This window comes from Fusarium oxysporum, chromosome 9 (assembly GCF_000149955.1).
Source record: "Fusarium oxysporum f. sp. lycopersici 4287 chromosome 9, whole genome shotgun sequence".
In the NCBI taxonomy this organism is placed as follows: Eukaryota; Fungi; Ascomycota; class Sordariomycetes; order Hypocreales; family Nectriaceae; genus Fusarium; species Fusarium oxysporum.
Genome location: NC_030994.1, coordinates 2,409,223 through 2,421,669, shown reverse-complemented (window position 1 = coordinate 2,421,669; position 12,447 = coordinate 2,409,223). Strand labels below are relative to the sequence as shown.

Genomic DNA, 12,447 nt, shown 5'->3' with positions numbered 1-12,447 from the left:
TCACGGATAGTCGGATCATCCATCTGAACTGTAAGCTCTTTCAACAGCCGACTCACATAGAGGGATTCCTTAGCAGCCTGTGCCAGGGCTAGGAGCTCTGCCTCTGTTGTGGATGTGGTGACTGTGTCCTGCTTGCTAGCTCTCCAGTAACTGCCGAACACTCAACATATCGATCAGCTCGCAGAGTTTGCGCAACCTGGTATCCTTCTTGCGGATATATAATTCCGTTTGGATCTTGCTCCGATCTCAGATCACGCTTCAGCCCAAGGATGATAAGGGGAAGGGTATCGATGCGTTGAAACGATCTCTTGATTTCGTCTTTCCACTATCAAATCTGAGTTGCATGCTTGGTACCGTTTATGGAGCACTTACATATCTCTGCATATTGATCAAACTCAATCGTTGGCTGATGTCGTAACAAATGACAATGGCATCAGGGTCAAGGGTCCTCCAGTTATCAGGACATGATGTGTCGAAGAACTCGAATTGAAACTTTTTGGCTCCTGTCTGAATACCGAAGATGAAAGGTTGATCCATATCACGGAGCATGGGAATCGGGTTGGCTTTTTCACCTGCACTGAGTCGGCTGAGGATATGGATTTAGTATGATACGTCGAGGAATCGATGGAGGAATTTAGACTACATACGAGAGAAAGGTCGTCTTGCCGCACTTTTCATCGCCTACAAGGAGAATCTTGATCACCTCGGGGTCCATTTTGCATGTGAGAGTGCTAAAGTCGTTAATATGCTTATATTCAAGTTTGATGTATGGAAAATGACCAGCTCGAGAGGAGCAGATATGGCGTCTATTAAATGAATGCCAGAGATAGAGATGAGATGAGAGCTGTACGTAACTTATCAGTATACCCCCAACTGTGGCGTCGTGTTTAGCACAGCCACATTTACAAGACAAGCCACATCTCGAACTGCAGCAAAGCCCTTTTCCACTTGTAAACTCTGATGGGTCTGCATATAATCGTCCAAAATTGGAACCCACCAACTTCATGAGACCCTTTGGCCGTTGTCTTGGGCGGCAAACTTCGCCCGGAGGCCTAGTCAGCCGAGTCAAAAGTCGAAATTTCTCGCAACCCCAACCTCAACTAAAAAAATCATCAAGTGGTGATTCTTCAAAACTTCCTGTGCAGTCAAAAGGTGCCAAGTACCTCACCATGTCTGCAGAGTCGAATTATCAGTCATGGACCAAAAACGGTCTCATTCAGAAAGTCAAGGAACTTGAGGCTGAACTCAGGAATCGACCTGCTCCAGGGCCAGAACCAAAACCTGAGAATCAGCCTGAGAATGAAGAGGGAGATGAGGCCAAGAGGACAAAACCAAAGGGGAAGAGAAAGATGGATCCCAGCAAATACTCTACACGATATATCGCCTTGAAACTTGCGTATCTGGGCAAGAATTACGGTGGCTTTGAGTTTCAGGCCATGGCCAACGCTCCATCGATTGAGGAGGAACTGTGGAATGCTCTCACAAAAGCATGCCTCATCTTTCCCGAAGATGAACGGATTGTCGATTTTGACTGCTGCGAGTATTCAAAGTGCGGTCGCACAGACAAAGGAGTCAGCGCCTTTGGCCAAGTCATCGGCCTTCGAGTTCGAAGCAACAGGCCCCTACCCAAAAAGCGAAGACGTCTAAGTGAAGCAGGCGAGGCAATGGTCGTTGACGAACAAGCGGGAGAGAACGCAGAAGAAGAACCCGTGGAGGAGACACCATCTTTCGATGATATCAAGGATGAGCTTCAATATCCTCGACTACTTAACCGTGTTCTACCCCCTGATATTCGCATCCTCGCCTGGTGCCCGTCTCCGCCACCAGACTTCTCCGCTCGTTTCTCATGTCGCGAGCGTCAATACCGATATTTCTTTACACAACCTGCTTTCACTCCTGAACCCAGCGCTGGTGGTGCAAGGAATGGTTGGCTCGACATTGAGGCGATGCGCGAGGCGGCTAAGCGCTACGAAGGCGAGCATGATTTCCGCAACTTTTGCAAGATCGACCCTGGAAAGCAGATCACAAACTTTGTTCGCACAATTTACGAGGCCGATATCGAAGAGGTCAAGGACGTCAGCTCAGCTTTGCCATATCTTTCTGGATCCCAGTATGTCCCTGCAGGAGGCTTGCCCAACGATGGCACCGTGTACCCCAAGGTGTACTCGTTCAACGTCCGAGGGTCCGCGTTCTTGTGGCACCAGATTCGTCACATGGTTGCTGTACTCTTCCTTGCAGGTCAGAAGTTGGAGACACCTGACGTTGTGACGACTCTGCTCGACGTTAAAGCCAACCCCTGCAAGCCTAACTATGTCATGGCAGATGAAGTGCCCCTAGTGCTCTGGGACTGCATCTTCCCTGGTCTAGATGCTGCCCCCGTTGACCCCGCGGCGAAGAAGACCGATGGCCTTGACTGGGTGTACCTTGCAGATGACCCTGCGCTTAGCAAGCCTGGTCCCTTTGGTGTCATGGATGGTATGTGGGCGTATTGGCGGGAGCGCAAGTTGGACGAGTTGCTCTCGAACCAATTATTGCAAATGGTATCTACACAGCGCAGCAAAGATCCCTCGAGGCATGTCACTCGTCCTGAGCCCTCGGGCAAGCAGGCGAACAGTGTAGTTGTCTACGAGGGTGGCAACGGTGGTCGCATGGGTGGCCGCTACGTGCCATTGCTGCAAAAAGTTAAACTGCAGTCTCCTGAAGAGCAGAATGAGAGATATGCTATCAGAAAGGGGTATGCTAGTTCAGAAGATATGCGAAACCAGAAGGGCATTGGAAAGCGAAAGGTAGATGAGGCCATGGATGAGTAGACATCGCACAATGCCTTTCAGTATAAAAATAAATAAAGAATTAAATCATATCATCGTATACTGGACACATCCATGTGTTAAACGCTCCTCTATGGGTATAATTCCTTTTACCCCGGGGATTTATCCTCTCCTCTTTGCTCATACAAACACCGCCGAACACCCCTCCAAACTTCTTCCACAATCTTTCGTCGTGGTAACAAGCCTGGAAATACAACCACCACGTCATCCTCGCCCTCAACTATAACAATGAGGTAGTATCTTACCTCAAACCCGAGAAACGCTTCATTGACAAGAATGTCTTGGATCTTCTCGGTTGGTATGAACCTCGTCGCTGTACCAGCAAGATAACTCCCTGGACTTTCACTAGTCTGTACACCCAAGCCTCTCATGACAAGAATGCTCTCGCTGGCGTAGCCTCTTCGACTGGATAGCCATAACACAGCTATACTCGCGGGAACGAGGACAGATAATGGTATGTTTTGCGCAAGGGCCGCTGTCGAAGTTGGTGCACGGAGGTATGAAGCTGGTATGATCTTGAGGAGAGAGGGAGGGGCGTAGGCAAGGAGAGGATGTAGAGTCAGGCGCGCGTGGAGTAGAAGAAGGGCGAAGATCGAGAGGAGAATTCGAGAGATGATAAGTAGTGTATGTAGAGCCGGTGGTATCGGCCGGAGAGTCGTGACTGTGAATTCGGCGGTTGTTGGAGAGGGATGTCGAATGAGAAGACGGGGCGATGTTGAGAGCATTGTGACAGGTTGGAGTATGTTCAATGATCGATCATGGCTGTAAAGAGTGTTTCGGGGGGAATTTATGGCAGGGAGTCTTCGGTGAGGTCGAACGAGATCGTTGTTATTCCCAACATGGTTGTGCTGTGTAATTGTGATCGCAATGCGATTGCAATGGTGTTGAAGGGTGAATCGAAGCTGTTCACTGGTGATCCACTGAAGCTACAGGTGTCACCCACTGTAGCGCCCCAACACCGCCCCACCAGCCACAATTGAGAGGAAGGGTATATAAGTTGTTAGTACTGACATGATCCTCGACTGTAATGGTCTAACGGTGAAGGCGCTCAAACCCGCTCAACCGCCCATCCCAATACTGTAGTACTTCGGTACCTCAGCCCTCCGCCGCGCCCCGTCCGAACGCTGCGGTGGCCGCCCACTCGTGCAGGTAACTCACGATGCTGGAACTCTGCGGCCCTAAGCACTGGAGATGACCCTTGAGGGAGGTTTCACTCTGCAGAGATCTCTCCCCCGTCGCGTGGCGGGTGGGAACACGTTGGTGCGGGGGGATTTGGGATGGCAAGTGGATGAGATGGAGCAGCCAACTGTCTTTTTTTGCATTTTTTGACCATTGACACCAACAGACAACACCATTCTAAAATATCGATACAACCTCTTCTATAGTCAGTCAATCACATATCAGCTTCTTGTACTTATACGACATCGGGTTGGGGTGATTCGAACCCTCAAGTGCATCTCATACCTGGCAGACGTGAAGCTATCACCACTCCTTCGCTCCAGGAAATCTGCTCCCAACACACACATACACACAATTATTATCGAGTATAACCATAATGCGAAGCAGCTGTTCATTCAATTCGTAAGTACTAAAACCCTCCGGGGGAATCAAAATGCATTTCCAATCCAGCTTGTTTCAATCCATTCCTACCCATCTTTCACCCATTTCCATTTCCAATTCCCTTTTCCTCATCCCCTAACTCAAACAAGTACCGCGAGGCAACATTGTATAAAGCAGTCGCTACGTTAATCCCCTATCACTTCACCCATTTTTCTCCTCCATCAGCCTCCGTCAACCTTGATCTCCCCGATACCCAATATTTACTACCTCCAACATTCCGCCTTCATGTAAATATAACAAGATACAGTACGAGTACTGCCTCCATCCTCCTCAAACATAGTCTGTAAGTAAATGTGGTCATAATTTGCAGAAACCTTCATGGTCCGACCAAAAGAAAGGTAAAGTCGTATACGTTCATTGGCATCCTTGCCAATAATGCGAAAAGGGCCTTGAGAGATCCGAAAGTGATATCAAGAGCGAAGAGAGAAACAAGATGCAATAGTTTCCAGTCGTCATACAGCTGAATCCTTGAAGAAAAGGACAAAGAAGTATAGTGCCAAAATGCGAGCCTCGAAGGACTATGGTATCGACTCGGGAGGAGAGAGAACGCCGATCGCCATGCACAGAATCGAACAATACAAAGGTTTATAGGGAGTGGTAGAAAGGAAGAAAATAATGCACAGCGCGCTGGCCACCGTCGCGAGAGACTTCCTAGATCATCTCGTTTCGGTTCAAGCCAGTCGACAAGTGCTTGTTTCGAGAATCAATTGGCGAACGCAAAACATCGGGGTTGAATGACACTGGTGGGGGAGACTTCATCTGTCGAGGCATGGGAATGCTTTCGTAGGGAGCCTCAAAAGGAGGAGACCGGACATACTCCTTTCGACTGCGGCTGGCAGAACGAAGTCGCTCAGTGGCCTTGTGAATGCGGCCTGAGATGCTGCTGCTGTCTCCAATGCTTCGGCCTCGGTTGTGGCTCCTGTGGGAAGCTGGAGCCGGAGGGCTGGCCTCTGAAGCTTGATCATTACCAGATGATAAATCGTCGTCCATGACAATCTCAATCATGCCTGATGCAACAGCGCCAGCCTGCTGATGTCGCTGGGCGTGTTGCAGAGGGGCAGGAGGCGGTGGGGGTGGTGAAGCCAAATGCCTGAGTTCCTTAAGAACAGGGGGTGCTGGAGGAGGAGGAGGGGGGGGCATAGGGTCTTCGTGAGAACGTCGTCGCTCACCAGGGACAACTTCTTCAATGCGTCCAACACTGTTCTTGCGTGCGAAGCGAGTAGGGCGCTGACCAGGCTCATCAGGAATGGGAGCTGACATGCTACGAGGAATAGGAGGTCGCGCTGGTGGCTGGTAGACGGTGGATGGCAGCAGAGTGAGACTGGGCTCGGCAACTGGCTCCTCTCTCTCAGGCGACTGTTGAGGTGAAGTTTCTGGCGAATATCGCTGAGAAAAGCCAGCTGGGATACTAGGCACATCCGGCCTGGGGGTGCTTCCTGATTGATCATGGTTGCCCTCAATGATAAGTCGCATGGCTTTTGGGGTCGCTGGAAGTCCGATAACAGGTCCGCTACGGGCGTACATGCTCCTTTGTGGTGGCTCAGTAGCACTGCGAGGTGGGATGTCGTCAGGCAGCGGCTTTGGCTCAGCAGTCTCAACCGTAATCGCAAGCGCGGGAGAGAACTCGTTAGGATGAGGGATTGAGGGTGTTTGGGCGCGCTTGGCCAGAGACTTGCGGCGCTCCTCGAGTTCCCGTGCAGCTTGTTCCTTCTTTCGCTGACGCTCGTCCTTCATTTGCTTGAGGTCACCAGCATGCTCAGTTGAGGCAGCTCTGCCGTGAACAGAGATAGAACCGTCGAAGTTGGCGACCTCAGAGTTGGCCCTGCGTCGGTGCTCCGAAGCATCTTGCTTGCTCAAGGCCGGTGAGCCAAGACCTCGGCTGCCACTGCGGCTGTGCTTGTTCCTGAATTCCTCTTGGGCAGCCATGGCTGCTCTGTAGTCCTCTTCATCCTCAGAGCCTTGATAATGGTGAATGGCAGCACTCAGAGGCAATGGTGAAGAAGGAGAACGCTGTGCAGAACTCTCCCGGCCTTGACTTCGGCCACGAAGTGTAAGAGCTGGCGGGCGAGAGCGGCCTTCTGGGCTCCTGCGGCGGCTTCCACGGCTTGAATTGCGGCTCTTTGGCTTGGCAGTTGATCCGCTAACCTTGCGTACTGTGTTTGGCTCAGCGACCTGACCATGTCGTGGAGTGCTCAAGTTCAGCAAGTCCTCTGGGGACATGGGGATGGGGGAAGTAGGCGATCGTTTCGCCTTGGGCCAATTGCGAGCACTGACACGTCCACGTTCCTCAGAAGGTTCTCGGGAGCGTGCAGTTCGCTCTCGGCTTCCAGGACGACTGCGTGAAGCATCCCGAGTTCTTGAATGGCTACGCTGACGACTGCGCTGTCTCTTGGAGTAGTGATTGGCAGCATCCAAGCTATGGATGTAATCTTCTCGGTTGCGCACAGCTTGATGGCGAAGACTTCTTCCAGCGCTTGATGCAGAAGTGACAGAACTTGTCACAGAGGCAGGACCTCTGCGGCGAGTTGGCCAGTGATAGCGGGTAGAAGAAGTAACTGACTGCTCTGGAGATGTAATGTCGTCGTGAGCCGGCCCAGGATGCAGCTGTAGATTCACGCCCACAGGAATGCGGTCACGGGAGCCATTGCGATGATTACGTGATGCTTGTTGCATCTTCAACATAGTAGCCTGGTCAGGTGGTGGTGGAAAATCGCCCTCACTTGGTTGGACAACGCGTTGAGCGTGCTCTCGCATCATCATCGGGCTCGCAGTAGCAGCGCGCTGTAATGCGGTACCCATCATCATGTTGTCATTGCCAGATGGTGTTCGAGCATGACCAGATCGAGGCTCATAGTCATATGGCACAGCAGACAGTTCAGCAGATCGAAGTGCCTCCCGGTTGAGGTCTGAGGGAATCTCACCAATGGACGGCAAACGTCCACGTCCTCGGGCAGAGACTGGGGTATTGAATCTGCTATTGTTTGAAGGGCGAAGGAAGGCTGTCGTGGCCTCGTTGTTGGAGGCATGAGAGAAAGCGGGAGAGCCGGCAGAGTCAGCGATAGGGGTAACACCCGCGGCAATCGGGGTTTGACCACCGTCGCCAGCAAAGAACTTTGACTTTTGCGTTTGATCACCAAATGAGGTGATGAGCTTGAGAGCAGAGGTCTTTGCGATGCTGCGTTGGGGGCCACGTTGAACACCCGGAGGTGAGAGAGGCGGGCTTAAGATCTCAGGAATACTGGGAGTCATAGTCTGGAAGTTCAGCTGCGCGGCGGATGGAGAAGTCCAAGGCTCAGTAGATTCCTGGTCGGTGCAAGCAAAGCATCGGATAGCTAGCTGCTGTTGGCCATGTTGAACTGCCCACTCTCCCCATTTCCTGATAATGGCAGCTTGTCGTTCCCAAACACTAGGGGCTGAGAGGCATGTGAGGATCAGCGCCTCCATGTAGCGCTTGTGAGAGATATAAACCTCGATGGCGTCGTTGTGATCACCCATACCAAGCATAATCGTAACTGCTGCGTGCACGTCGCCAGCCTCAAGTAGGCGCTGGACGTACGTATGACCAAGCTTCTGTTGTGAGGTATGGCCGCCGATGCCACTCAGAGCCAACAACATCCAGTCAGAAGAAGTCATGTTCTCGAAGTTTGCGTTCATGATATTGGGATCGATATCACCAAGCCATTTGGCCAATAGAATGCGGCTGGGAGATCCTTGGGGATGCCTACTCATCTCATCCCTAATCAGGTCTTCAACCTCTTTGTTCCATCCGAAGATGGTGTTGAGCATTTGACGGCGCAGATCATCATTGGTGAGACGAGCACTGTTGGCACCCATAGCATGCTTGTAAGGAATATCACTGAGACGCGCCCGAGTAAACTTGAATAGGTCGTGCACCTTGTTGTCGTCAGGGCTACGGGGAACTTCATTGCGCAGGCGAGAAGGTCTTCTTCGTGATCGGCTTGAGGCCATGGAAGGAACACTTGTAGTGCCAAGAGAGTATCCCATGGAATAAGTGTCCAAATCTCTTGTGTTACCGTGAGCACTGTTGCCAATAGTTGATGACCTGATCGAGGTTCCAGCCGAGATATAGGTGTTTTCTGACAGTCCTCTTGACCTCATGGATCCGGGGTAACGGCCAGGGGTTTGAGACGACCCAGCTGAGGACTTAGATAAGGATGAGAGCCCACTTCGGCTTGAGACAGGGCTGGCTGATTCGTAAGGCTCATTACCAGAGTCGTAAGCTTGGCGTCGAGTCAGGCGAGCAAATGGTGATAGGTGATCCTCGTCACTCTCGGAAATATTCATGTCCAGGGGGATAGAGCTCGTCTCAGACTCGGAGGCGATAGTAGTAGCCGAGGTCGCTGATCGATCACCAGTTTCTTCTGAGACTGGAGGCGAGGGTGGCAATAGGTTTGCTGGGTGTTGGACATTGGCGACCATGATGGCCGGTGAGTTCAGGTCGAATTGCTGCACGGTGTTATTGGGGCCAAGGGTGAACAACGTGGCACCGGGGCCATAGACGGCAAGGCCGCGAACAAGATCGAGAGTCGGGATGGGATCATGAGTGACGTGCTTTGTCCTAACATCCCATGACTGTGTTTGCCTGTGCAGATGTTAGTTGATGATAGGGGTCATGCAGCTAAGCGCGCGCGTAGCCTAGGGCGTTTTATGGTGGTGGCAAGCTGCAAACTTACGAGTCGGAGTACTGAATTATGCGACCGTTTTTAGACCATCCCATCCAGTTGGGTCCATCCATGGAGATCTCAGCCTTCCTGAGGTTTCGAACCACCTTTGCAGGGTCATCGGCGCTATATTTCTTTGCCACGCTCCAGACTCGCAAGTCACCGTCACGCATCTGGACAGCAAGCATGTCCGACTTTTGCCGAGACGAGGAAGCATGCCACGCGAGATTCACGATAGGTGACGGTCCTCTGGAAGTGGTAAGGTTGTGTAAGATAGTGAAGCGTGGTTGCAAGGTTGCAACAAATAGAGAGCCATTCTGGTAGCTGAGACTGTGTTAGTGAGATTTGAGTAAGAGGAGGATAAGAACTCACCCGATGGCAAATGTTCGGCAATCAGCTGATGGTGCCAATGCAGTCACAGCAATTTGGTCAATAGTCCTTGAAGAAACATGTTCGGATGTTGATGGCTCAAACATGATAATGCTTCCCTTTGTGTTGCCTTCAAATCGTTAGTCATGATCATGTGAAACTCATTCCAATAACTGACCAAAAGCCACATTGCCATTTTTCATCCACGCTGCGACAGTTAGATGATCATAACAGGCAAATCGAGAGATCTCATCGCCTGTCATTAGATCCCACACAATTGCTGTTTGGCCAGCATCGTAACTGACAACGAAGCGGCCACCACCAGCCTCACTCTGATTATCGACCGCTAACAATTGAACCTCATCAGCGTGTCGAGAAAACCTTCGTTCAATGGTAAGAGTATCATGGTGACAGCAAACAACGGATGAGCCCTGGGCGTACAAAAACATGGACGCAGTGGCGGCGCAGGGGTCAAAGTACTTTAAATCGGTAACATGAGGCATCGTGGTGCTGTCTGGGACCTGCGACGTCTTACTCCTTGTTGCAGACCTTCCACCGGAACTTAACGATACGGTGCGATTCCGTGACGAACCGGCCACGGGGACGGACATGATGGGCCTGATATTCTTTCTTGAATCTTGACCTGCGTTAACGGAGCCCGTGTTAGCCAGTCGGATGACCACGGAGGGCTATGGCTGCTCTGCAAGGATACCCGCCTTGTGCGACGCTGCACGTACTGTTCTGATGCGAATCGATGTCGACGACGAACGACCCCCGATAGCGGGGTCTACACTTTTGTTGCTCTCGGGGTCGCAGGAACAGTCGGAAAGCTACACTTTAGGGCTGTCGAACATGCCTCGGAATCCTCTGCTGCCCGCACCCGGACAATGACGGTTTCTTGATGTGCCGGTAAGCCAAAGTCTCGGATCGTGTTATACTGAATTCTGTTTTGTCACTGCGCGATACGATGCGATACGGGCACGTGGGTAGCGACGGGCAAGTGAGGTTGGACAACGAACGGAACTCTTGGGGCTGTATGTCTCGGCCGCAACGGTGAATAGTAAGAGGCAGATGCGGTGAGGCGAGAGAGAAGTCTTCGGAATGCGAATTAGTGTAAGTGTGAAAAAGTTGAGAAAGTCAAAACACGCAAGAAGGCGTAAAGAAAGACTCGATGTGTGTGGAGATGGGCAGAGCAATGGTTTTGCTTGTCGAGAGCAACATCAACCAGGGCAACAGTGGAAAAAACGACGCTACAGGCGCAACTCGGCAGCAGTAAGAATACAGCCGCCAACCCTGCTCAGATTCGATGTGATTGCCTGGGGTCGGACAACGCCAAATAGAGATGTGCGCGCAAAGTGGTCGAGGTCAAAGTGTAGCTACCAGGAAGAGCTTGGTAGTGGATGCGGATAGGGATGGAGGATGTGAAAGGGGTGTGACCCGGCGCTTGACTTGCAGACGTAGCTTGAAATCCCTTGAAGATGATTCTAGGGTCCATCAAACATGTCCTTGTGTAGGCTAGGTAGGTGTTGTATGCGTGTGCATGTATGCTGAGCGACAACATGCGACTTAGACGGAAGATATGACAAGGGGTGAGAGGTCCAGGGCAAGATGCAGGAGACGTACAATAGGCGATTAGGGGCATGAGAAAACAGACAATACAGACAATTCCAAAAAGAAAATGAATTGGAATTCCTACCTTGATCCTTTTTCTCCTTAAGAAGAAAGTTGATCAGTCTCTTTGGGGGCTGGTGTAAACGGTCGTTAGTGGAGTTGTGATATCAAGGTTCAAGGTAACTGCTGGAGCTGAAGATGTGACAGTGTGGTGAGGCGACACCAACAGACAGGGAGACACAATACACAATGCAAAGGCGGAAAGAGAAGACTAAGAAGAGGGAGGCCCAAGAAGGAAATCCAGAGCAGAAAAAGTGCAGGTTGAGATGATTTTGAGAAAGACGCAGACACAGGGTTCGTACCAGTGTGGGTGCCTTTACTGCGTGTGCTATGTGTGATGGACCATCAATCATGGATCAAGGTCGGGGTCCAGAGTCAGAGATGGCGCCTAGAGAGTGGCGTACTGGCCTGTCAGTGGACGATTCAGAAAAGAGACGATATTAAAATAGAGCCCTGAGAGCGTTGGGCTAAATGGATCAGCGGAGACGGACCGGCTCATAGGCAACATGGCACCCAGGGGTCGTCTTGGAGGATGGTCGACGGCGGCTGGGGATTGGGAGCTTGGGTTAACATGAGCACCTTTCTGCTGTTCGGACTCGAGCTAACAAGTTGAGTGGGGTAGAAAAGCCGCAGACGACTGGGATCCCCTCTTGTATCGTTGACAGGGGTTTTGGGTATGGTATAGCATCAGACATCGATCTAAAAGACACCAGTTGAGGCGGAGGCGGTCACTTTGACGTGAATGGATCGTGGCCGGCGGCTGCGGCCTTGCAATGACGAACAAAGCCCAGCGTGGGATTGCCATCGCATCGTAAATTGTCGACTGTGGATCTTGGATTAAAAGACAAGGCGAAATGACAAGCAATGTGTCGTAGCAAGTCAATTGTCTAGCGAGCAATGCCCCCTGCCAAATTTAGCCTCGTGGGCTGGCCGCGTGCCATTGAATTCAAGTCTCTCAAAAAGTCGTTGGATAGCGCATCAAATTGTGTGGTTCACTAGACTGGGACCCCTGTAAATCTTCAGATCCATTCCGGCTTGAGACTCGAGGGACTCGACCTATCAATCAATCAATTGTATTCCATTGTTCGCTTGCAAGCGCATGAATGGCTCGAGTTTCACCATTTGAGATATAACTCTTTATCATGAAAGCACGTCCTTGGTCGTCACGATCTCCGCCGTCGTCTCATCCAAATTTCATCCTGAATTTGCATTGATAGGAATCCATCAATCACGTAGAGCACAGAAATCAATGTCCCTGCGGCCCCTCTTTTGGTGAA

General features: G+C 51.2%; 4 protein-coding genes across 8 annotated transcripts; 1 reads left to right on the top strand and 3 right to left on the bottom strand.

Annotated features, from left to right (window-relative positions):
- Positions 1-88: 88 nt before the first annotated feature.
- On the bottom strand, positions 89-864 carry FOXG_12772 (uncharacterized protein; the record flags this gene model as incomplete). Its single annotated transcript, XM_018392633.1, has 3 exons — positions 648-864; positions 373-586; positions 89-325 (listed from the first exon to the last, which is right to left on the bottom strand). The coding sequence occupies exons 1-3, from the start codon at positions 713-715 to the stop codon at positions 89-91; spliced, it is 519 nt and encodes a 172-aa protein (XP_018251196.1). The 5' UTR covers positions 716-864.
- A 100-nt stretch (positions 865-964) lies between these two features.
- FOXG_12771 (uncharacterized protein) lies at positions 965-2,876 on the top strand. The gene has a single exon (XM_018392632.1). The coding sequence runs from the start codon at positions 1,005-1,007 to the stop codon at positions 2,808-2,810; it is 1,806 nt and encodes a 601-aa protein (XP_018251195.1). The 5' UTR covers positions 965-1,004; the 3' UTR covers positions 2,811-2,876.
- On the bottom strand, positions 2,108-3,730 carry FOXG_12770 (phosphatidylinositol glycan, class H). Its single transcript, XM_018392631.1, has one exon. The coding sequence runs from the start codon at positions 3,551-3,553 to the stop codon at positions 2,918-2,920; it is 636 nt and encodes a 211-aa protein (XP_018251194.1). The 5' UTR covers positions 3,554-3,730; the 3' UTR covers positions 2,108-2,917.
- Positions 3,731-3,860: 130 nt separating this feature from the next.
- FOXG_12769 (uncharacterized protein) lies at positions 3,861-11,854 on the bottom strand. 5 transcript variants are annotated; one of them, XM_018392626.1, is made up of 7 exons: positions 11,777-11,854; positions 11,196-11,716; positions 10,237-10,593; positions 9,678-10,142; positions 9,503-9,629; positions 9,143-9,454; positions 3,861-9,051 (listed from the first exon to the last, which is right to left on the bottom strand). In XM_018392626.1, exons 4-7 carry the CDS (start codon positions 10,108-10,110, stop codon positions 5,100-5,102), a joined length of 4,824 nt encoding a protein of 1,607 aa, XP_018251189.1. In that variant the 5' UTR covers positions 10,111-10,142; positions 10,237-10,593; positions 11,196-11,716; positions 11,777-11,854; the 3' UTR covers positions 3,861-5,099. The 5 variants fall into 5 exon arrangements, with proteins under 5 accessions (XP_018251189.1, XP_018251190.1, XP_018251191.1 ...); XM_018392627.1 differs by lacking the exon at positions 11,777-11,854 and having other exon boundaries at positions 10,216-10,593; positions 11,196-11,411; XM_018392628.1 differs by having other exon boundaries at positions 4,370-9,051; positions 9,678-10,593.
- Positions 11,855-12,447: the final 593 nt, after the last annotated feature.